Source organism: Zeus faber (assembly GCF_960531495.2).
Source record: "Zeus faber genome assembly, chromosome: 15".
Taxonomy (NCBI): Eukaryota; Metazoa; Chordata; class Actinopteri; order Zeiformes; family Zeidae; genus Zeus; species Zeus faber.
The window spans coordinates 27,955,425-27,980,812 of record NC_137194.1 but is presented as its reverse complement, the minus strand read 5'-3'; the positions used below and the strand labels follow the sequence as shown (position 1 = coordinate 27,980,812).

At 45.3% G+C, this 25,388-nt stretch overlaps 1 protein-coding gene across 1 annotated transcript in view; it reads right to left on the bottom strand.

The window, feature by feature from the left end:
* Positions 1-57: 57 nt before the first annotated feature.
* Positions 58-25,388, bottom strand: part of LOC307241314 (piezo-type mechanosensitive ion channel component 2) — a gene marked incomplete at its 5' end in the record, with an annotated part of 59,135 nt that continues 33,804 nt past the window's right edge. Inside the window, 22 exons of the mRNA XM_080015351.1 lie at positions 58-1,348; positions 2,176-2,401; positions 2,577-2,656; positions 3,294-3,410; positions 3,653-3,822; positions 4,245-4,337; positions 8,858-9,046; positions 9,256-9,403; positions 9,709-9,867; positions 10,311-10,525; positions 10,818-10,965; positions 17,241-17,367; positions 17,758-17,962; positions 18,107-18,295; positions 18,709-18,967; positions 19,510-19,833; positions 20,275-20,439; positions 21,183-21,382; positions 22,066-22,232; positions 22,569-22,643; positions 23,408-23,531; positions 23,734-23,882. Of these exons, the coding sequence (XP_079871477.1) occupies positions 1,093-1,348; positions 2,176-2,401; positions 2,577-2,656; positions 3,294-3,410; positions 3,653-3,822; positions 4,245-4,337; positions 8,858-9,046; positions 9,256-9,403; positions 9,709-9,867; positions 10,311-10,525; positions 10,818-10,965; positions 17,241-17,367; positions 17,758-17,962; positions 18,107-18,295; positions 18,709-18,967; positions 19,510-19,833; positions 20,275-20,439; positions 21,183-21,382; positions 22,066-22,232; positions 22,569-22,643; positions 23,408-23,531; positions 23,734-23,882 (3,785 nt within the window). The 3' untranslated portion in view covers positions 58-1,092. The remainder of the gene's footprint in view (positions 1,349-2,175; positions 2,402-2,576; positions 2,657-3,293; positions 3,411-3,652; positions 3,823-4,244; positions 4,338-8,857; positions 9,047-9,255; positions 9,404-9,708; positions 9,868-10,310; positions 10,526-10,817; positions 10,966-17,240; positions 17,368-17,757; positions 17,963-18,106; positions 18,296-18,708; positions 18,968-19,509; positions 19,834-20,274; positions 20,440-21,182; positions 21,383-22,065; positions 22,233-22,568; positions 22,644-23,407; positions 23,532-23,733; positions 23,883-25,388) is intronic.

The following is a 25,388-nucleotide window of genomic DNA, read 5'->3' as shown; positions in this document are numbered from 1 at the left end:
TCAGGATTTTTCTGTTTTTATAGACTGTTTAAAAACAACAAACACACATTGAAGGTTTATAGCTCAGTGAAGAATTTATTTTCATAAAAATTAAACATTGTGCTTGACTACATGGGTAATGTACAGAACAGGAAGACTGGTATTTACAGGGGTGGAACTTGGCAGCATGATGAACAAGGGCCTAGTGAGGTTATTTCCTACCCTGAGGGCAGCGACTCAATTCCTTCTTGAGACAAACCTGGCAAAAATGTCTGAGGAAGCCCTGTAGCCCAAACAACAAGTCTGTATTGGAGTATCACAACTTAAAATCTGATGTTTATGGTGTGCAACTTTAGAGTAGGATTTTTCTTTAATTGAAACTTGTAAAAACCTAAATCAGAAGCACTCTTAAATGCATGCATTGTAAAGAGACAATTGCTTATATCTTCATAGACATTAAATTCCAACATTGAATTCTAATAGTTGGTCAACAATTATGTTCTTAATTAAATAAGTTAAAGTTCTGTAAAACCAACAAACTAACTTAAGAATTAAATTTGGATGACAGATTTGTGGCTGAGATCACAGGAATTAAATAGAATGTGCTTTCAATTGGTAAATTCAATCCATTTAGAAAAACACTTTTTAGAGTAAATTAAAATGAGATGACGTGAGATGCATGTGATTTGCTCATATCTTGTAGTTGAGCAGCTTTTTGGCAGTTCTGCCCCATTTACAGTTAGTTATTGCAGTTTGTTTTTTTTAATTGCAAGAGGGATTTGACCCCCTCAGGTCCATCTGACAGCTTAAATCGCGATAGCCAAGATCAGTGTCCACTTAAGTACAATTCATCCACCTCCTTAGGTATCGTTACATTCCTGGTGTCCAACAATCTTAAGATCCTTAGATTGTAAAAACTAGTTTCCTGTTTATAATGGATGTGTGTACAGTCCCTGGCAAAAGAGTGACTGGGACTTAGGATATTGAATACAATAAAAATAAATACAAAAATGCAGCTAACCACAGAGACTCCCAACTCTCCCTCTTTCTTTGTGACACTGCATGGAGTTTCATCTCAAAAAGCCTCAGAGCTACAGAAGCTGGTCTTGCAGCTTAGTCGTCTTTCTTCTCCCTGGTCATTTTGATCATCGTCTCTGGCGATCGATAGAGGAAGATGAGCTTTTCACACAGCGTCTCTTCCAGCTCCATCTCTCCCGTCTCCCGCACTACAAAGATGTCTGTGCAGAGCTTCAGCACCCGGTCCACGCATGGCAGCTCCTCGAACATGATGGACCTGGAGATCCCGTTGAAGGATTCTCTGATGAACTTTCCGATGACCAGCACCACGGACATGTACAGGCCCACGATGCTGCCGTGGGGAAGGTAAGGGTTTAAATGTATGTGATTGCGAAGCATTTTACATGGGCTACATCACAGTAAAATGGTTTGTATGAGGGTTAGAGATGGTTAGGGTTAAGTTTAGGCATGGGCTTGGTGTGGGTGAGGTCAGGGTAAGCTATGGAAGGGCGGTAAAACACTAAATGCACCCAAATGCCGAAGATTCCAGGATTCCCCAATGTGAGCTACACTGATGCGCCTGATTTAGTGACATTTGTAAAGAAACGTGAATACAGGCAGTCCCTAGGTTACGAACACGGACTAACAAACGCCTGTACTTACCTACAGAGCTCCGTAAAGCCTGTTGTTTAAAAAAATGGAGTTACGTACAATGGTTCATACTAACGAATGGGCGGACGCTTAAAACACGTGTTTTCAGAGGTTCGTCAGCCCGAGGGGGAACAACGACCCACACTGTCGTTGCTCTCTCTCTCACTCAATTATAAATACTGTACTGTAGTTACATTTTTTATTATTTTTTTGTATTACTGTATTGTTAAATTTAAGATGTTTTATGTCAAATATATACTATATACTTGGACAAACCTTTGACTAATTTACGCTAGATGTGAGTCGTACGTTCCAACTTACATACAAATTCTACTTACAGACTTAAAGACGGAACTCCTTCGTAACCCGGGGACTGCCTGTATTATAACCAGGATTTATGTCTTTCTTGAGAGAACAGTGATATATTTCCTGTTACTGAAAGTCAGTTGTAGTATAAACATTGCACTATCTAATCAAGGTGGAAACCCGTCATTCTCTTAAAAGGATAAGAGAGCGTGTGGCACCCACCCGTGTCCGGCCAGGAACCCCAGACTGGACGGACTGACTTTATCATTGAACACCACCATCTCGATGCTGTGACAGTTGCTCCCGACAAGTGGCACCCCCGGTGTGCACTCCTCCACGACCCACCACTGGTCGCTGCTCTCTTCCCGCCCCTCAGCCTGCTGCAGCCGGATGGATAGGGGCCGGAAGAAGGCCAGCGTCTGGACGTCCTCCGGGCGCTCCGAATGCTCTTGGGATGGGGAAGAGTGGTACATAGGGGGGTATATTCGGTAGGTTTGAGGATAGGACATTCTGCTTTTTTGTCATTTCTGGAATATTACCTGAACTTGACAACTTATCTTTAGAAGTTACTGTTACATTTGCAATTAATTTACTGAAATAGATGTTTGGATTTTATAACGTACCAACGTTCAACCTGGTTGCCATCTTGGATTCTACTCCTTTGGGACCTCTGATGAACTTTGGCAGAAGAGACTGAATGATCCTGAACAACAACAAGCGAGGAGCACAGCATGTTTGCTATCTCCTGAGTGAACTCAGTTTTTTATACATGTTTGCTCGACAAAAACAATTAACTTTGTCATTGTCTCTTTCGGTGAAAATCGTAAAAAAAATTGTGTTTCATTGAGTTTCAGCTTTGGATCAGATTTCTACCCTTTGCAGATATAATTTGATTTTAGAAACATTTAAAACTTGTATATGTATATTGGAAATATCCAAAGTTATCTGTGGGGGGGGGGTAAGAGAGTGACTGATGAGGGCCCCCCCCCCCCCGCCACCCGTTATGCACGGTGCTTATTTTGTTTGGTTCAATAAGGTAATGGAGAGGCACAGGGACGCGCAATGGAGTCGCCTCTAGGAAGCACCGGCCCTCACACACACAGACACACACACACACACACTACACAGCGAGCAAGTGGGCGTGTTGATGGCGACGCCTACTTCTCCGGTGGGATCTTCATGCACACTCTTTTCTGCTTGCCTGTATGCAGTACAGTATATAATATATGTAAATGCTGAAAACAAGTATAATATTATTATTATTATTTTAATTCTGCTGAAACCGGGACAGTCGCGGACAAACTGGGACGTCCGGTCACCGGAAGTTAACTGGAACTCACACAGGACTTCCGCTGTGACCTCTGAGCATCTGGACTATTCCGTCCCTCAGGGTATGGCTGCTGTACTTCACGGTGTGTTCGCCCATGGACTCCACATTCATGGACAGGGATGCATTCCTGGAGAGGATGAAGCTGAAGTACATTAGTGTCATATACGCAGAGAAACAGCTTATATTGTACGATGAAAATCTCAGTTTGAACATGCAGGGAATAAATAGTGTGCAATCCATTTTTCCTGCTCTGGATTATGGAGATCTGTACTTCTATGCTGCCAAAGCCAACCATGAAGCTTTTCAATGGAGTCCTTTAAGAAACTCTTTATTAACATTGCCTCTCCGGATTGAAAGACACACTCTGACCTGAGCAAAGTCCAACGCAGTGTTATGTAGATGTAGGAGGAGATATTGAGCTCCTGAATCATGGCTTGGCGGCTGGCGGGGCTGATGCTCCACAGCAGGCTGGCGTCACTCTTGATCTTGGCAACGACAATATCCTCTGCCTCGTAGTTCATTATGAACTGCATGGCGGACTGGAAGAGAGAAAGGGGAAGAGATAAAGTGTTCTGTATAATGTACTTATTGTAAGTTGCTTTGGACAAAACTACATAATTTAATGTGATGTAATGTTTCCACAAAAGGCACCGTATTGAACTGCTACCATTATTATTGTCACATCACAACTTTTGGGAACAACTGTTTATTAACCATATACCACTACGCCAGATAGGCTGTGCATTTTAAACACAGGTGGACCTTCCAGCTTAAGGAAGAAAGAAAGAACTAATAAGAGCAAAATCTTTTGCAACAATGCATGGGTGGAACAAAAACATGGCAATATTTGTACTTTTTGAACCCTAAAATAAAATATAAATATAATTTTATTTAAAGAAATTGACAAAGACCCAAAGAAAAGCCATCATTAAAGTTCACAGTAGAATGACCATGCTCTTACTGGATGGGTTGCAAAGATTTTGGTGAGCCGGCTGAAGTTGGCGTCTTTGTACGCCACAAGGTTCTGCTCCTGGGCCGTCATTGAGAATAAAGGCTGAAAAAGCAACAGAGAAGTCAAAAATCACATTGTAGCTCCAAATGGATTACACAGAAATAATAATATATTTTAGATCTAACAAATTTTTATTATTGAAAATATACAGTATCAGTCAAATAAATCTGAATATCAGTCAAATAAATCTAACCAGTCTTGGAAATGGGGAATAGGGTCCATCAAGTTGGACCAGAAATGTTCTATCTGTGGGTTGAGAGCAGTACCCTTAGAGAACTGGGCGACCAAATCATTGGCAAAACGTGGAGATTATAATGAAATCTTGTTTGTTTATTATAAATGAAAAAAAATATAATTGAGTTGTATTTTTCTTTAAAAGGAGCACTGCGTTACACTACGTTACACTATCACTGAGGATGTGTCCAAGTGCATCATGGGATGTATTTTACTATCATGTCAACCTGGCTCGGCCAGTGACTTCCAGGAAAAGGCTGGTTGACTACCACGAATAGAGTGGCGACTGCTGGAAAGACAGCTGACAGTCTGGAAAGACGGCAACCGGGGCAGGAAGGGCCAGCAACCCAATTGCATCTTTTGTGAAGAAGAACCTAATTAAGCTACGAAAATTCCCAAAAAAACACACCCCCAGGGGAGCCCGAGAGGGGGGGGAGAATGAGCACCCCAAACAGACAGACAACCAGGCAATGACCCATGCAACTGAAACAATGAAAACGAGAGTGCTATGCATGTGGCAAGAGCTGCAAAAACTTGCAGGGCCTGAAGATCCACCAAGCAAAGATGCAGTGTTTGTTATGCGAGCAGCTGCAGCAACGCACAAGGAGCAACCTTGGTGAGACGCAGGAGGAGCCAGGCCAGGAGTCACCCCACAGTGCCCAGAACCTCCGAGTTCCAGAAGCTCTAGTACCACCCACAGCACAACACCCGCGAGTTAAGTGGCCCCCAGCCAGCAGCAAGAACGAGTGGCACCAATTCGATGACGACGTGGACAGTATCCTGGAAGCAACCTTGAAGGGAGAAGCAGATAGGAGACTTAAAGCAATGACGACCATAATCATCAGCCTCGGCACTGAGAGGTTTGGTATAGTGGAGAAGCGTGGTAACAAAGGTCAATACATCAAGAACCGCAGGGCAGAGAAGATTACTCAGTTGAGACAAGAACTGCGACTTCTGAAAAGGCAGTTTAAGGAGGCTTGTGAGGAGGAGAAGAGCGGGCTTGCAGAACTCCCTAACATCCTCAGAAAGAGACTCATAACTCTCCGTAGAGCAGTGTGGCACATGAGGCGTACCAAAGAAAGATCTAGGAAACGCGCTGCCTTCCTAGGTAATCCATATGGATTCACCAAACAACTGCTAGGACAGAAGCGCAGCGGCCAACTTGTGTGCTCGAAAGAGGACATTGACAACCATCTGCAAAACACATACAAGAGGAGTAGACTTAGGAGAGTGCAGAGCCCTGATCAGCCCTCCTATACCAACCACTGACTTTAACATCAAAGAGCCCAGTTTGAAAGAAGTTCAAGCTGTGGTCGAGGCTGCCAGGGCCAGCTCAGCACCTGGACCCAGTGGAGTGCCTTACCTGGTGTATAAGAGGTGCCCCAAGCTCACACTCCGTCTGTGGAAGATCCTGAGGGTGATCTGGAGGAGGGGGAAGGTAGCCCAACAATGGAGATTTGCAGAAGGAGCATGGGTTCCAAAGGAGGAGAACTCTACTAACATCGAGCATTTTAGGACCATCTCACTGCTCTGCATGGAAGGGAAGATATTTTTCAGTATCGTCTCCAAACGCCTGACAGAGTACCTCCTGAAGAATCATTACATCGACACCTCTGTGCAGAAGGGTAGAATTCCAGGGGTACTAGGCTGCTAGAACACAGCGGTGTGGTAACACAGCTCATCCGAGAGGCACGAGAAGCAAAAGGCGACCTGGTAGTGCTATGGTTAGACCTCGCCAATGCATTTGGCTCCGTACCTCACAAACTGGTTCAAACAGCATTGGAACGACATTACATCCCAAGTAACATCAAGGACCTCATCTTGGATTATTATAACATCTTTAGCCTGAGATTTACTTCTGGGCCCATCACATCGGAGTGGCACCAACTGGAATTTCATTGAACCTTTTTGCCTTGGCCATAAACATGCTGGTCAGGTCAGCTGAGGTGGAGTACAAAGGACCAGTATCCACGTCTGGAGTCCGGCAGCCCCCCATCAGGGCTTTGATGGATGACTTGACAGTTACAACCGCGTCAGTCTCAGGAAGTAGGTGGATCCTCCAGGGCTTGGAGAGATTAATCACTTGGGCTCGGATGTCTTTCAAACCGTCAAAATCCAGTCTCTGGTGCTGAAGAGAGGGAAGCTTACAGACCGGTTCCGCTTCTCCCTCGGAGGTATCCAGATTACATCAGTTACAGAAAAACCCATAAAGAGTCTCGGGAAAATCTTTAACTGCTCCCTGAAGGACGCTGCCTCCATCAGAGCAACCAACCAAAAACTAGAGGGATGGCTGAAAACTGTTGACAGATCAGGACTACCGGGGAAATTCAAAGCCTGGATATACCAGCATGGCATCCTTCCCAGGATACTGTGCTGCCTCTGCTGGTGTATGAATTCCCACTGTCAACAGTCGAGTGGTTTGAGAGGAGGATTAGACGCCACCTCCGTAGGTGGTTCGGATTGCCAAGAAGCCTGAGCAGCATTGCCGTGAATGGCAACAGTAATAAACTGACACTCCCCTGCAACAGTCTGAGTGAGGAGTTCAAGGTTGCCAGAGCAAGGGAGGTGCTGCAATACAGGAAGTCCAGGGATCCAAAAGTGTCCTAGGGAGGCATTGAGGGGAGGACCGGAAGGAAGTGGCGGGCACTGAAAGCAGTGGACCAGGCGGAATCACGTCTACGCCACAGAGCGCTGTTGGGATCTGTGGCTGTTGGCAGAGCAGGACTGGGCACCAACTACATCAAGTCAAAGGAGAAAGAGAGGCGGGACTTGGTCCAGAAAGAAGTGAGAGCTGGGGTCGAGGAGCTGCGTGTGAGCCAGTGGGAATGAGGCAGCAGGGTGCATGGACCAGGTGGGAACAGGCAGTGGATCGCAAGGTCACATGGTCTGAGTTGTGGAAGGCTGAACCCTTCCGCATCAAGTTCCTTGTTCAATCCGTGTACGATGTTCTGCCCAGCCTGTCTAACTCTTCTGTTGGGGCAAGGTAGACTCACCATCATGTCCCTTGTGCCAAGGAAGAGGAACTCTGGAGCACATCCTCAGCGCTTGTCCTAAAGCTTTGGGAGAGGGCCGGTACCGCTGGCAACACGACCAAGTGCTGAAGGTAATCCCTGAGTCCATCTGTAGCGCCATTGACCAGAGCAAGCGTCTCCCACCATCAAGACGAGAAATCGCATTCTTGAGAGGGGGACAACATCCAAACCCGCGCCCAAAAGCCCAGGCAGGTCTTCTTGGGTCAGCTTGCGACTGGCAAATGAGGGTGGACCTGGAAACCCAACTCATTCCCAATTGCCCGAAGCCATCGTAGAGACCACCCTTCAACCGGACATTGTGCTGTTCTCGGAAACATCCAAACAAGTGGTCATGTTGGGAGAAATATGCAGAGCTGGTGGAAAGGTGCTGCAGAAAGGGGTGGCGTGCAAAGTGTTTGCCCATCGAGGTGGGAGGCAGGGGCTTTGCGAGCAAGTCCTTGTGCAAAGCGTATAGCCTCCTGGGCATCACTGGTGTGTGCAAAAGAAAGGCCATCGGTAGAGCTTCAGAGGCAGCGGAGAAAGCCTCTAGATGGCTGTGGATCAGAAGAGACAAGCCGTGGATGAATGCTTCTTGGACACAGGCCGGGAACTGATCACTCCCGGTCACGTCGCCTGGGTGAGGGTGTCTGAAGTTGAAAGACCCGAAACACCCTATGATCCCAGGTATTGTCAGCCCCTTTGATTATGAGGACTGCTGCATAATCAAAGTGGGTCGGCGACACAGATCTCTCTCGCTCTTGTTTTGTGTATAATGGGCTGCTCAGGTGGCCCACAGAGCAACTGCCCCATCAGGATTTGTCCCGGTGCTCCCAATGGCCAGTCCGACTATGGCCATGACTAACTTGGTGAAAAGTTGCCAAGTAAGGCGTTTTTGACTTTATGTGAACTTCGTTTTGGAATAGAAATTGGAAATTTGCTTTACCACTAAAACTATGACAGGAAGAGACCACGTGCCCAATTGTTTTTCCAGTTTTCCTGGACCCGATTTAGTCTATGTTTCAATACATGTTGTCATCCAATGTTTATGTTTTTGTGTAAATGTTGTTTGGTTCTATGTGTATTTGTCTCACCCGTGGTGATTCTCCCCCTGTTAGAGTAGTGATCAGTTGTTTATAGACCCAAACATGATAAATAGTTCTCCAAAGAGGGGGATTGGTGGTGGTGTATGCCCAGCATGCTAACAGCACAGGTTAAAAAAAAATAATAATAAAAATAAATAAAACAAAAAAAAGAAATTGGACTGTGAAGATGAAGATGAAGCCAAGTGAGTTCAGACAAAAAGAGATATTGATGAACCTCATATCCCCCTATGCTGAGCTGGATGGAGATGTCTAGTGGTTGATTGGTTACTCCTGCCGCTGATTTGACGAGCGACATGAAGAGGAGTGGGAACCAGATGATGCTGATCAGAGTGAAGATTATGAATCCTCCCATTCCGTACTTCACTACCTTCTTCTTCTTCTGTCCTGGTGGATGGGGGTATTTCTGGAAGATGAGGATTGAAGGTTTTGAGTTTGGTTTGGTTCAGATGATCCTTTTAGGACTAGTCTTCTGAAATGGTGGTAAGTTGTATTGATACATTGATTGAGAACAAAGAAAAAGTTATTGAAAGTAGAATATTCATCTTGAGAGTGAAATCATAAATCATTCATTTCCAGTTCTTAATTCTACTGATTTGAATAAATAAACCTTACCTTCTCCGACTCCCTCCAGCACCTGAGTATAAATATGTTGGCGTAGATGTCCTCAACGCAGATCCAGCTGGACAGAGACAGAGTGGTGTCGGTCCAAACCCAGTCCATCACTGCTCTGAGCTCTGTGAGGAACGGAACCATCCGGAACCTGAGGAAGGAGGTAGAAGACCGTGGAGGAAAACAGAGGAGATTAACAGGGAATAGAAAGGGGAGAAAGGTAGAGAAAGGGAGAGGATCAGATAAAGAGTCACATTTCAATAAATAAAACAAACAATGTAGAATAGGTTTGTTTAGTATTAAGTAAAAAAAAACAAAAAAAAAACACAAATTGAATATTTGAATCATTATTTGACACATTTCTTTCAAAAAGTTTCACGTTATTTTCATGTACATATACATGCATTTTGCCAATATTGGTCATGTCATCATCCTTTAAACCGGCCATGACTGTACCCCTGGAAGAGGAAGAGGTTGATGTAGTTGTACTGCTTGGTGAGGAAGTTTCCCAACACACGGTTGGGGTACCCGCATTTGATCTGGTACGCAGACAGGCCGAAGTAGAAGCACTTGACAAAGTACCACAGCTGGGCGATGAAGTTCCTGTTGAATCTCCTAGATAAGAACACAGTAACTCATTGTCAGCATTTTGGGTTTTTTTTATGTGGTGCTGGGCTGTGCGATACTGACAAAATAAAATATCACAATATTTAGAGAATTTTTGATACTGATAATTGCCAATATTTTGCAACCGATTGGACCGACCTATTGGTGTTTTCAGAATATATTTAGACACAAGACATATTTGACATTTTTTTGTTGACAATTTAAATTTTGTGATCAAAACCGTTTATTAAAAGATATTGAAAGTATTTCACATTTATATTTATTGTGTAACGTATGCGTTCAAATCACAACGTGCTCTTAGTCCATGTCTGAAAAAAAGGCCAAGTAAATTGCTGTGTAAATAAGTTAAAATTATCTAACAATGCCAAACCAATTCAGTGAATGAATGAATAAACAACTTAGTGAATGGAAGTGAAGTACTCAGCACTAACCTCTCGGTGACCCCAGGGAGGATGATGAACATCCAGAAGTGGATCCCAAACACCAGCACTACCTGGAACACACACTTCCCTAGCAGGGACTTCTTCAGGTAGAGCGCCCGGTCCACAATCATGGTGCCAAACTGGATGAGGAGCATCACCAAGAACGCTTCCGGAACCTGATCCTCTGACAGAGACTCTGTGATGTCTGCAGCCGCACTGTATTTCTGAGAGAGAAATGGTTTTTTTATAAAACCTATTTTGCATGTTAACAGAAACAAAAAAAATGCTTTAACAACATAAGCAAATCATGCTCTTTAACGCTCTTTGTTGAAAATTAATATATTTCCATCACATTTTTATATCAAATGATAACAATAGTAAAAAGAATGTATTATAGTCAATAATGGGACAGGTAATGACAGTTAGACAAACATAATAAATGTGAATGTTAGTGTGTCTATGGTAAAAGCAGTTGATAATGTGCTTTTGGGTAAATAGAAGCAATGGTGTCCGTACCCCAAAAGCCCAGTAGCCGTAGATGGTGACAATGAAGTTGATGACATCGACCAGGAACATAAGGGCGTAGACGTCACACACAGGGCTATACTCTGGGTGGATGATGTCATAGAAGAACTGCCTGATGGGAAGGTAAATGTGCAGCACTCTGTGGAAAGCAGGGGAAATATTCACTGACCCCTGAACATAAATTCCAAAACTGATGATTATTATTATTATTATTATTATTATTATTATTATTATTATTATTACTATTATTAGAGGTCCAGCCCTGAACCCCAATTAATTGTTTTTTTGTTAATGACATCAACGGTGTGTCCATGTCATGGATCTGCTGCACCCACAGACAAGAATAATAAAATGTGTATTCGGGGCAGTTCCGACATGCCGTTGTCCAAGTTTGATCCAGATCGGTCCATTATTGTGGAATAATTAAAAATTTTTTTTTTTTTTTATCAACGCAGCAACGTGCGCGCATGTGCAAATGAAGGCATGCACAGGTCACATGATAGCATTGCAGTCTAGTTATTGGTCAAAACTTGGGACCTCACCAAGATAGCGCTACGTGCAGATGTAACTGACGTCAGAACTTTATGGATGCCATGGATCCGACAAACCAACAGACAAAATGAATAAGATATGTATTCGGAGCAGCACCAAGATGGCGGCACACACAGATGTAGGCTGCAACGGAGAAATCCTTGCACACATGCGCAGTTGATGTTTGCAGTCTCCCTTAATTGTAGTAAGTTGTCATCTTCTTCTCCTTCTTTCGGCTGCTCCCGTTAGAGGTCGTCACAGCGGATCATCTGCCTCCAATACCTTCTGTTCTGCGCAACTTCCTCCCTTACACCAACCGCCTGCATGTCCTCCCTCACCACATCCATAAACCTTTGGTCTTCCTCTTTTCCTCTTGCTTGGCAGCGCCACCCTCAGCATCCTTCTCCCAATGTAATTCTCATCTCTCCTACACACATGTCCAAACCATCTCAATCTTGCCTCTCTCACTTTTCCACCAAACTGTCCAACCTGAGCTGTCCCTCTAATGTACTCATTCTTAGTCCTGTCCATCCTTGTCACTCCCAATGAAAATATCACATCCTCAACTCTGCCACCTCCAGTTCAGCCACATGCCTTTTTGTCAGTGCAACACCCTCTAAACCGTACAACATAGCTGGTCTCTCTACTGTCCTGTAGACCTTCCCCTTCACTCTTGCTGGAACCCTTCTGTCACAGATCACTCCGGACACTCCTCTCGACCCACTCCACCCTACCTGTACTCTCTTACACCTCTCTCACACACTCTCCGCTGCTTTGGATGGTCGACCCCAAGTACTTTAACTCATCTGCCTTCTCCACCTCCACTCCTTCCATTCTCAGCTTTTCGCCGTCCTCCCTCCCATTCAGGCACATGTATTCTGTCTTAGTCCTGCTGACTTTCATTTCTCTTCTCTCTAATGCATGCCTCCACTTCTCCAGGCTCTCCTCAACCTGCTCCCTACTCTCGCTACAGATTACAATGTCCTGCCTGATTTCATCTGTTAACCTGTCCATCACCATTGCAAACAAGAAAAGGCTCAGAGCTGATCCTTGATACAAACCCATCTCCACTTTGAATGCCTTCGTCACACCTACTGCACACCTTTGTTAGGCCCACGGCCTCCCAGAGCCACTAGAGGCCACTCTTGCCCCATCTGCAGCTCCCTCCTTGAGCCAATCTCACACCTGGGATCAATTACCTGCATCACTCACACAGTATTTATTCGACAGCTCAGCTATAAAACATGAACCCAGCCGACACAGAGGGGCTCCGCCGCGCACTCCAGAACCAAGGAGTGTTGCTTGGTCAACATGACCAGGCCCTCCGGGACATCTCGGCGGCCATCAGCAGCCTGCAGGTTCCTCCGGCTCCCGTCGCCCCCCCTGCTCTTCTGGCCCTTCCTCCTCCCTCCACCAGGGCTCCCAGCGCCCCCCTCATCCCCCCTGAGCCCCTCATTCCGGCGCCAGCGCCCTATGACGCCATTTTGGCACCTGCCGCGCCTTCCTTGTGCAGTGCGCGGTGGTTTTTCAGCAGCAGCCATCGTCGTACGCCTCCGATGGCGCCCACATCTCATTCCTCATGTCCTGCCTGAGGGGGGCGGCTCTCGGCTGGGGTTCCGCGGTTTAGAGTCAGGGGGGCGCTGGGAGACTCTCCTACGATCTGTTCTACCACGAAATGAGGAGAGTCTTCGATCACCCAGTTCGCGGCAAGGAGGCCGCCAGAAGACTCCTCTCCCTCCGCCAGGGTCCCCGTTGCCTCCCTCGTCGTCGAGATCTGGACACTAGCCGCAGAAAGTGGCTGGAATAACGGAGCCCTGCAGGACGTGTTTCAGTGCGCCCTGAACGACGAGTTGCGGGATGAGTTGGCGCGGCGGGACGAGCCCACGGACCTGGAGCACCTGGTAGATACTGCCATCCGCCTGGACAACCGGCTACAGGAGCGCCGGCACGAGAGGGAGGGGGCGAGGCTACAGCCCGTGCCTCCCGCCTGTAGACTACAGCCCGTGCCCGCACGCTAGCTAGGGCTGACACCCGTCCCTCTCCCCACACCGCTTGAGGTCAAGGGGGTGACCGGGTCACTTCTGACCCGGATTACTCACCAGACGGCCCCCCTCGAGCTGCTACTCTCCGGCAGCCACTGTGAGTCCTTGAGGTTCTCTCTCATCCATTCCCCCCTGAACCCCCTGGTCCTGGGGTACCCCTCGCTCCGGACCCACAACCCTATGATGGAATGGCGCTAAGGTAGTGTGAGCGCCTGGAGCACACTCTGCCCTACTCCAGGCCTCCACCAGGTCCCAGCGGCAGCAAACCGGCACCGTGCGCCCACACCCGCATACGTCCCTGTACAGATGGTATGGCTCTCCACAAAGGGCTTGCCCCTCAAGGTGGATTCCCGAAAACTCGCTCCAATCAATCAATCATGAGTCAATCATCAACCCCTGCGCCGTACGCCTCCGTCTCCCTCCCTCCCTCCATGTCCACCCCTTAAGCAATGCTTAAGCCGGTGGTTTCCAGCCCCACCAAGGCCCCCCCCCCCCCCCCCCACCATCGACCGTCTCCTGGCCTACACAGTGCGGCGCCTGCTGGACTTGCGGTGCCGGGGGAGGAGCCTCCAGTACCTCGTGGACTGGGAGGGGTACGCTCCGGAGGAACGCTCCTGGGTCCCCCGGAGACAGATCCTGGATGCCTCCCTCATCCGGGATTTCAATTTCAATCCAGATGTCTGCCAAGGGGCCTCTGTAGAGGTGGGGCACTGTTAGGCCCACGGCCTCCCAGCGCCAGTAGAGGCCACTCTTGCCCCATCTGCAGCTCCCTCCTTGAGCCAATCTAACACACCTGGGATCAATTACCTGCATCACTCACACAGTATTTATTCGACAGCTCCCCAGTCACTCATTGCCAGACCGTCAACTAGCTTACCCGAGTTGTACAGCTACTGGCTCAGTTCCTAGTTCCTAGTTCCAAGTTCCTAGCTCCTAGCGCTTGTTACAAGTCCCTAGCTTATGTCTCTTTGTTTCGTCTTCCCCTTACCTGCTTGTCTCCACTCGTCAACCAAGGCTGCCAGCCCGGTTTCCCCGCCTCTCCACCCGGATCCTGGACCCTTCCTCCCAGTCATCGTCATCCCTGCCCAGCCCTACTCCATCTCTACCTGACCGGGTCCCCCCAGTCAGCTCCACTGTGTGGGCTAATAAACATCCATCGTCTGCCTCCCGTCTCTCTGTCGTGCGTTTGGGTCCCTCCTAGCTCTGGTCGTGACAACCTTACTACTGTCTGACTGCCCTCATACCTGTACCACTCTGCCACCCCCGACTTCCTCATGCAATGCTACACTTCCTCTCTCGGCACCCTATCATAGGCTTTCTCTAAATCCACAAAGATGCAGTCCAACTCCCTCTGGCCTTCGCTGTACTTATCCATCAGCATTCTTAAAGCCAACATTGCATCTGTAGTACTCTTTCCTGGCATGAAACCATACTGCTGCTCGCTGATCCCCACCTGTCCTCTTAACCTAGCCTCCACTACCCTTTCCCATAGCTTCATGCTGTGGCTGATCAACTTTATTCCCCTGTAGTTACTACAGCTCTGTACGTCTCCATTATTCTTGAAGATCAGTACCAGTACACTTCTTCTCCACTCCTCAGGCATCCTCTTCCTTTCCAGGATGGTGTTAAACAGTCTCGTTAGGAATGCCACTGCCATCTCACCTAAACATTTCCATGCTTCCCCAGGTTTGTCAACTGGGCCAACTGCCTTTCCACTCTTCATCTTCTTTAATGCTGTTCTCACCTCATCCTTGCAAATTTGCTGCACTTCTTGATCCACTATCCCCACATCATCCACTCTTCTCTCCCTCTCATTTTCTTCATTCATCAACTCCTTAAAGTACTCCTTCCACCTTCTCAAACTCTCCTCACTAGTCAGCACATTCCCATCATTTTCCTTCATCACCCTAACCTGCTGTACATCCTTGGTCCATTTGTCTTGCCAATCGGTACAAGTCCTTTTCTTCTTCCTTACTGTCCAACCTCTCATACAACTCATCGTATGCCTTTTCCTTTGCCTTTGCCGCTTCTCTCTTCGCCTTGCGCCGCATCAGCTTGTACTCCTGTCTACTTTCTTCATCTCTCTGACTATCCTATTAGTGGCACGGTGGCGCAGTGCATTGCACTGCTGCCTCACAGCAAGAAGGTCCTGGGTTCGATTCCCGCCTGGGGCGCTGTTGGCACCGTGCTCCGGCGGGTTATCTTCCAAAAACAGGAGCCTTTCTGTGTGGAGTTTGCATGTTCTCCCCGTGTTCACATGGGGTTTCCTCCACCTCACGTCAGTAAGGACCCCACCAAAAACATGCACCCATCGTCTGACCAGCGATGGACACTTATCACCTGGTCCCCGGGCGCGTCCACGTATGCTGCCCACTGCTCCTGGCTGTGCCCCCAGAGGAAGGACAAGCCAGGATGGGTCAAAAGCAGAGGAGCCATTTCACCGGCCACCATCAAGCGTGTGTGCAAGCATGTGTTGTGGAGTGTCGTGTGACGATTAAAGACTGTGTCTATTTCTTCTTCGCCAACCTCTTCTGCTCTATGCTCTCCTGTACTTCTTCATTCCACCACCAAGAGTCCTTGTCTTCCTTCCTCTTCCCGCATGATACACCGAGTACCTTCCTGGGCGTCTACCTCACCACTTCTGCAGTTGTTTCCTTGTCATCTGGTAACCGTTCATTCCCACAGTGACAGGTTTTACTTTATTACTATAAATCTTTATTAGGTTTGAAAATAATTAGGTTAAAGTATTACCAGAAGACAATTGGATTAAACAAAGCGCAGCAGCACGCAGCTAGTGTTGCCTCCAGTCCCTTATGATACGGGATTGTCCTGTATTGGAAAAAAAAAATGCACTGTCCCTTACTGAATCAATAAGGGACGCAATTTGTCCCATATTGTCTTGCACACCCCACTCTAATGCATAGACTACATTGTCACATGCTTGGAATGACATGAGAAATAATAAAATCAAAGGAGTGTCACGAGACATAGCGCAGAAGAATTAAATCAGAATGACAGCCAAGTTGTTTGTCACCCTACGTCATCGTCGTCCTGGTTATGGAGACGCGGTATTTAAAAATGTCGGCGAATGCCTCCAGCTTAAGTCCACCCGTAAGAAGAAAGAGGCTTTCCAAATACAGATCTGAACCACGAGAGGGTTAGTCCTGTCAGTGGGAACGAGTATAAGGCAAACTGCACAGTTTGCATCGAGTATATTCTGTCGCCCATGGTGGACTGTCCGACCTGAAGCAACATTAAGCAGAGGATTACTACGTCCAAGCAGCGTGTAGTTTAAATAGTTCGCGTGTTTAGTATAAATTGTGTATAGATAAATGTCTTTATTTATACACAATTTATTTAAAAAAACTTCAATGTACGTCCCTCATTAAAACAGCGTCCCTTCGCCCCACCTCGCAGTGGACACTGTGGACTGGGAGCGACCCTCATTCATGTCAGGTTTTCCTCAATGCGACCCAACCAAGTCCCATTGGGTGAGTCACCTGGGAGGTGACTGGCCCACAGCGAGGGGAGAACAAAATGGATCACTGTTACAGCACTGTACAGACCTCGTATCACTTTCATCAAAAATTATTTTAAAATGTTTGCCTACATCCAGGTCGGTGCAACATGCATATTGTAAATATGGCAGGTTGCAGTCTCCAAAATTTACTTCACTACAGCTGTTATCTCAGTCAAGCACAAATAATGTTCAGATTCTGTAACGCACTATGACAAAAAACACCAAAAACATATTCATTATCAGTCATTATTTCAAATAAGAGTGGTAAAAACATTGAGTTCGGTGGAACATTAAGGATGTGAAATGATAGGAACTACTCACACTTCTATGACGGCAGCCTTGGCCTGCAGCATCCTCTCTCTGATCTGCTTCCGGATCCTCTGCTTCCTGGTCAGCGGAGCCTTGTGGCGTTGCTTCTTCTTTGCCTGGTGCTTCTTTGACTTCACCTCTCCAGTTTGGAAAATAAATGTAAAGAAAATGTGATGTGGAAAAAATATTAGTATAGGACCATACCGGCATCAATTTGTTAACACTGGTATTGAAATATTCAATATATTAAGACATCAAACCAGATTTAACTCAAAGTAACTAGTACTTCATAAAACGTAGCTGTTTGGCTCAATACTTTGTTACTCAAGTTGTTGTTTAGAAAATGCGTTTGCATTTATACTTTTCTCAATTTTATTTCATTTTCACTCTATGCACCGGGTCTATTGAATGTGAATTCTTGGGGATTTTCTCCCACAAACAATCAGGGAGATGTGGACTAGACCCCAACCTCTTTTTAAAAAAAGATAATTTTTCAATACAGTAGTATTAAAAAATAATTATGTACCACTGGACTCTCCAGAGTCACCGGCCACTCTTCTACAAAAAAGGGAGGTAGTGGAGGTCTGGAGAGGGAGGAACCGCAGCCGCCGCCGAGGTCCCGCTGCACTTCCAGCTTTATCTCCAGCTGCCATTCTCTTCTTGTTCACTTTCTTCTTCATCTTCTTGAAGAAGTCAGGCATCTCAACCTCCTTGTTGTCCCATAGTCCGTGGCACTGTGTTGTATGACATGCGATTGTTTTTTAATCCCCATAGAGAGAGAAACAAGGGGAATTCTGTTATGTCTGTAAATACAAGAACTTTAAAACATAGAAAAATAATAATGGTGAACTCATTTTTAAAAGGCATTGGAATGGAACCTTTAGAATAGAACGGTGAAAGAACAGCGCCAGCAGCTGGATGAGATCAAAAAGAACGTAGCCGTTTTTCTTTTCCACCCCGATGATGTTTGGCATTGCAAAAGGCCGGTCTGCGTTGATGCCCCGGTACGCTGAGGTGGTCCAGGGGAAGAAGCCAAACTGGAAGAAGTACTTTACCACCACTGTCAGCTGGAGAAAAATGCAAAATAGAGGAAAAGTTAAAAAGTTTAAAATACTAAAATTCTAAAATACTACTACTTCTACTAGACATAAGAATAATATTTAGAATATAATTATTACACAATAATGATATAATATGATTGTTATTATTATTATTATTATTATTATCATTATCATTATTAATAATAATAATAATAATAATAATAATAATAATCACTAGAAAAATAATAAATAATTATAAGCAGTAGAGGAATAAAATTAAATAACAATAAGTAGAAAAATATGAACGTACCAATTCAGCTCAAAGTGCTATAAAGCAATTGCTGACATTTCTATATAAAATAATAATCAAAGGATTTAAGTGTAAATTCAGCAAGGGGTCTTTGACTATAACCTCTGCACGCTATGTAGAGATAACTCACCTCTGTGTATATGATGGCGGTCATCCAGAACCGCTTGGAGGGCCGGGGCACGGACAGCATGGCCCAGAGGAAGATGAGGATGGGCAGGATGAAGGAGAGCAGTGAGGCGGACACGATGTGGTTGAGAATGATGACAAAGTAGCACAGCATCTCCGACTTGGACACCATGGTGTTGTACAGGGCGAAGAGCAGCTTCAGGTGTCTGGGCAACGTTTCGTAGAACTTGTCAGACTCTGAGATCTCATCATTGTCAAACATGCTGAAGAAAAGAGGTGGAGGGAGAAGTGGAACAAGAGAGGCAGAGAGAGAAATAGTGTAAAGAAGCAGTCTTTATGTTAATCAGTCAGCTAATAAATACAATTTTCATAAATGCATAGATATAGCCGTGAACTACTGAACATGTGATACCTTGATTTATTAACTCAGCTTAATGTTGATTTGCAGTGGAATTTTCCTTTAATGTTTCAGAACTTCAAAAGTAAAAAACTTGCATATGGTTTATAATATTATCTGATATTATCTAATATATCTGTTCTAGAAAAAAGTATTAATTCTTGTCTTTATTTCAGCCTTAATGCTTCCTGTTTAACATCATGCAGCAAGAAAAACAGGGAGAATTTACCCTCATTTTGTCAGAGTACCTAAAAAGAGGCACTCTGACATCACTGCATTGGTCTTTCTACAGTGCACACACCCCCCTGCTTGCTTTTTTATGCAGTATTTCCAGAAATCGATATCTTTACTCTCTAAAAGTTCTTTAACCCAGATCTCCTTAAAACAAGGTTTCCCATGATGACTGACTTGTTGAGCAGCAGCTCGCTGGCTGTGAGGTTCCTGGACTCCTGACTCAGATTCCTGGGGGATTCTGGGACATCGAGGCTTTTCTCTCCCTCCCACTCCCTAAAGTGCAAGGAGGTGCATTCTGGGTAAGCAAGGTCTTGCTCTTCCTCTGCCTTTTGCGATTCTCGTTCCATCTCATCAACCTCCTTTTCACACTGCTCATCAAACTCCTCCTGTTTTTCTTCTTTTTCTTCTTCATATTCATCTTGAAGTTTGTTCTCCTTGCCTTCACCTTCCTCCACATCATCTATAGTGTCTTTAACTTCAGGAGGATCATCTGCAAGGCTTTGGAACGAAGAATAAAGGTTACAAAGGCATGTATATATGTATGTACTGTATGTATGTATGTATGTATGTATGTATGTATGTATGCATGGAAAATCTGACATATTTGCATTATATCTTTGCCTATCTGTAAAACATAATAATTATTATTCGGGTAGAGTACCAAAGATGTAATTAATAAAAAAGTAAAATGTGCAGTACAAAGTATAAATAAAGCTTGTCAGTTATAATGTCATTGCTGCAAACCACAAGACTACCACTATATTATTACTTAAATAGCTTCTGAGATATGTGTGAAGTTCTACCAATAATGTAGAAATTTCAGTCGGTCACTAATGGTATTGGCTGGATTTCCCAAAGAGCGGCAAATCTTACTGATACAATTTTTAATTGAAATAATCAGTACGACTGTTCCTAATACTGTATATAACCACGAGTCACCTCGGTGAAGGCTCGTCACCGTCAAATGACGTCAGGTCGACGTGGGCGGTCTTCAGCAGCTTCCGTCTGAGCTGGTGTGCTGCAGCGGGCGGCTGCGACGGAGGCTCATCCAGCTCCTCCTGGGTGGGCTGCCTGGATCCCAGCATGGTCTCATCCGTCATGCAGCTGGTGGAGAGGAGGGGGGTGGGGGGGACAGCATGATTAGAGCTTAACAGTAGACCTGGGCATGACAGGAAAACTCTTCTCTGGTTGGTCATCTTTGCTCCCCATGAAGCAATCACCTGAACAAGGTCATAAATGTAAACGTGAAAACAAAAGTATTAGAAAGTTCCAGTTTTTCTGTAGGTGCCCAGAATCCTGCCTGGTTTTGGGTTGCAAAAAACTCCTTATAATGCAGTGTGATTGGGAAAAACAGAGAGACAGTGAGTGAGAAAAGAAACCCCAAAAAAATATGACTGAAACCAAAGCTGTCACAATTATCATATAGTATATATATATACATATATGTACATATACTGTATATTATTATAAAGTCGCCCAATTATTGGAGCAGATCGCGATCATTTTGTATAATTATTAGATTCCACAATAATATCTTTCCTTTCTAAATTTAAAGGGAATTTTAAACCAATGTTATAAATGTTGTAATAAATAGAATGTGAGTTACAGTCGGTGCTTTGTCATTATTTTGCCTAAGGAAAATTAACTGTCTACCTGAAATGATATGTTCCATGGTTCAAAGTTTCAAATTGGCTCTTCTGCAATAGGCACATGTGTGTAGACAGACAATTACATTTTTAATCAATTGTCTGAAAACTGAAAGATTTATAAAATATGTGCATGAGGGACTGAATGAATGTATACTTAATCAATTTAGGACCAGGATATTCTGTACACTGAACATGTACCTGGACAAGCTGCTGCCCCAGGAGACCTTGGAGGCGGTGCTCTTCAACTTGGTATAGGCGCGGGGTGAGGAGGGCACCGAGGGGGGGGAGGAAGGGGGAGGCAGGTCGTCGTCCAGGCCGTCCTGAGAGGACAAGGTGTTCTGCCGGGACATCCAGTTCTCGTAGAACTGCTTGACACTGTCCTGGCTCACCTCCCTGCCCTGAGGAGGCCAAAAGGTGAGATACCAAAGAAGAGTGATGGTGTGACGTCAAGCTGCTCCGCCTCCAAATATTAGCCAACATTTACCATTTACTCATAGATAAATAGAAATCCTGAAAATATGGTCTGGAGCTGGCTATATGACCTGGAAATCTCACAAGAAAATTTGAGCTCTCACTCTTCTTCTCTCTTTTTGTTTTTGAGTTGATCTGAAAAATGTATTGAGCTTAAAGTGGGTTAATTACACTACAAGTTCCAGAATCCCATGTGTGGATCTTTTCTCTGAAGTTTTCCTTCTTCTGATCTATTGATTTCTTTTTCTTGGTCACTTGTGGCGGTGAGGATATTTTTTTTCTATTTTGTGAATGTTTCTCCATTTTGACAGTTTATTCACTACAACTAGGTACTCTGCTTTATCAAGTTCAGTGTGGCTGAATGGCTGTTTAAAACAGGATAAATATAAAAATTAATTTGATCAAATAATCTTATGGATTACCACTTTAAATTACATTAAAATGAATAATAAACTGACCGGATATATTGTAATGCTGTACACAGAGACACTAAATAACTTGATGACTTAATATAAGCAAGAAAAATAAAGATTATGTTTAACATTAAATCAATAAGTAAATGAAGCAATTACAGAACATCAGTTTAGATTAGTAATACATTGCCACCTACCCTTTTCTGTTGATGGCCCAGTAGAGCCCTCTCAAACCGCAGCACCTTGGAGATGTCCAGGCTGTCTTTACAGAAGGAGTTCAGGCCCTCGGTCACATCCTCCAGGAGGGACAAGATGAACACCCAGCCGAACTTCAGGGTGTTGATACAGCGCTGCGATAGATTTTCTGTCAGGGGAGGAAAGCAAAGCAATGAGTTTGTTGAGACAGATGGATAGATAGACAGACAGAGCACAGCAAAACACTGGACAGTACAGATTAGACAAGATATTACAAATCGTTTTTGGTATTTTTTATTCTAATAAAAATCGCAGTTATAAACATATTTACAAATACCTGACTTAACAATAATGCTGCAGTAAAAAATGTTTTTATAAAAAAACCATTTCCGTGAATTATTCTAAGAGTATACAATCACAATCAATCTAAGAGGTCTACGAATCAAACCTGTGACGCATTAGTAATGTTGCAGTGATTGCTTTGCTCTAATTGGGTCATCTTTACCTTTCTCTTCCTCCTTCTCTTCTTCCATGCAGCTCTCCTCCAACTCATCGTCACTGGAGTCTGCTCGATCAATACCTAGGGGAAAAAGCGGGGGGGTCATAAATAAATATGTTGAAAAAAAAAAAAGGAAAATAAAATAATAATAATAAATATAGCTGCAGGCAGCAATACACAGGGTTCGAGTTAGTCGTGCGAGATACAAATTCCAGTTTTCCGAGTTCCCGTAAAGCAAACCATCACTTCATATCGACACCAATTACAAATTTTCAAGCTCCCATGGAACGTAGCCTCAGTTTGTGCTGTTGCCCGTAATTACTAATTATAGTTTCCAGAGTCCTAGTGACATGCATAATTACTACGAACACAAGTTACAATTTTCCGGGACCCATGAAACGCATCATTGGCTCCTACATTTCGGGTTTTTTCCTGTGATAGAGTGCAGTTATATGACTTTGCCAGTAGAGGGACTCTATCTCAAGTAAATGCTCCTTCGCTCTCTCTGTCAGGTCGTTGTACTGATAGCCAGCCTGGCATGTTACGGCCGCGCCACATGTTGCTGAAGACTGTTAATAAAAGGTGAACAAACCAGGAGTTGGTCTCTGTTACCTGATGGCAAAATACCAAGATACCACATATGGCGACGAGGATAAACTGGAAGAATGTTTGGCAAACCGTGGCGTGAGTTTGAGCAGAAAGTTGTTACCGAGTGAAGTGTAGCTAGCTAAGCTAAAGCTAAGGCTATCGCGGTAACGGGATATTGGCGTGCTGCTACAAGCGTGAAGAAGCTGGGCGCTCCCTTTATCACGGAGTAAAGACAAAGACAAAAACATGGCTGCTACAGTGGGGTCGGTGGCACCCTTTGACAACGAGTCGCAGAGCTGGGAAGAGTACTGCGAGATCCTGCATCATTTCTTCGTAGCGAACGGAATCGGCAATGCAGAGCAAAAGAGCCGTGCTGCTGAGCTGTGTGGGCGCGAAGACCTACACGCTGATGAGGAATCTGCTGAGTCCGCAGCGACCGGGAGACAAGTCGTTCGAGGAACTGGTGAGGTTGTTAAAGAACCATTTCAACCCGAAGCCTAGTGCAGCGGTGGAAGTTTAATACCAGGAGCAGGAATTCCGGCGAGAGTATAATAGAGTACGTGGCGGAGCTAAGGAGGCTCACACAGGACTGCAACTTTGGAGACACCCTGACGGTGATGTTGCGGGACAGATTAGTCTGTGGAATGAACGATGACCGCATACAGCGGCGGCTGCTGTCGGAGGACGCCTTGTCGTTTGAGACTGCACTGAGGCACGCGCAGGCAATGGAGGCTGCGAACAAGGACATTAAAGATTTGAACAGTACGAGAGACAATGCTAAATGGAGCCGGGCGACAGGTACCATATGCAAAGTGTCCGATACGTACACAAAAGAGCAGGTTGGACGTGGGAAATGCTACAGGTGTGGGGGAATAAGCCACATGGCCAATGAATGCAGGTTTGCGGATGAAAAGTGTCATAACTGTGGGAAGGTGGGTCACATTAAGAGAGCCTGCAGGTCAAAACCTGTTGATAGAGGGAAGAGGAAAGGCGAGAAAAGGCTGAAAGGGGGGAGTGAAAAGCAGGATAAGAGAGCAAATGTTATGCAAGAAGATGGAGGGGACAGTAGCAGTGATGAGGTTTTGACTATCTACAGCATAAAGAGTACAGAAATGATTATGTATAACATGCAGGAAGAGAAGAAGAAACAGTCTTTATTTGTCACACAACACACCACACTACAACACATGCATACACACACACACACACACGCACATGCTTTGGATGGTGGCCGGTGAAATGAGGCCTCTGCATATAACCCATCCTGGCTTGTCCTTCCTCCGGGGGCACAGCCAGGAGCAGTGGGCAGCATACATGGACGCGCCCGGGGACCAGGTGATAAGTGTCCATCGCTGGTCAGACGATGATGGGTGCATGTTTTTGAGGGGGGTCCTTACTGACTTGGAGGAGTTGGAGTTGGTGAGTTGGAGGAAACCCCATGCGAGCACGGGGAGAACATGCAAACTCCACACAGAAAGGCTCCTATTTGGGAGATAACCCGCCGGAGCACGACACCAACAGCTTCTTGCTGTGAGGCAGCAGTGCAATGCACTGAGCCACCGTGCCAAGAGATAGTCATTCCCAAAGAAGAGCCCATCAAGATAGAACTAAGTGTAAATGGCACAAGAGCAACCTATGAGGTAGACACAGGTTGCGGAGTGACCATAATGGCAGAGGCAACATTCCACAACTTATGGAGGGTACAGAGGCCTAGACTACAGAAGTGTAAGATAAACCTGAGGACATACGGTGGTCACAGGGTAAAAGTATGTGGGGCATCAAAACTAACAGTAGTGTACAAAGGCAGTTCCAAGATGTTACCAGTAGTTGTCGTCAAAGGCTCGGGACCGAGTCTAGTGGGGCGGAGTTGGATAAAAGCTCTAAAAAATACCCATAGGCTGGCAAGATGTACACAAGATAGTGGATAGTGAGGCTACTGTACAGGAAGTACTCTCAAGGCATGAAACAGTGTTCAAGGATGAGTTAGGGAAGCTGAAAGGATTCACTGCTAAAATACATGTGGCTCGGGACGCCACCCCATGCTTTTATAAGCCAAGATCAGTACCTTTTGCAATGAAGAAAAAAGTGGAACATGAACTTGAGAGGCTTGAGAAAACAAAAATCATAGAGCCAGTGAAATTCTCAGAGTGGGCGGCACCCATCGTGCCCGTCTTAAAACCAGATGGTGAAGTGAGAATCTGTGGAGACTATAAGCTCACAGATAACAAACTGTCTCCA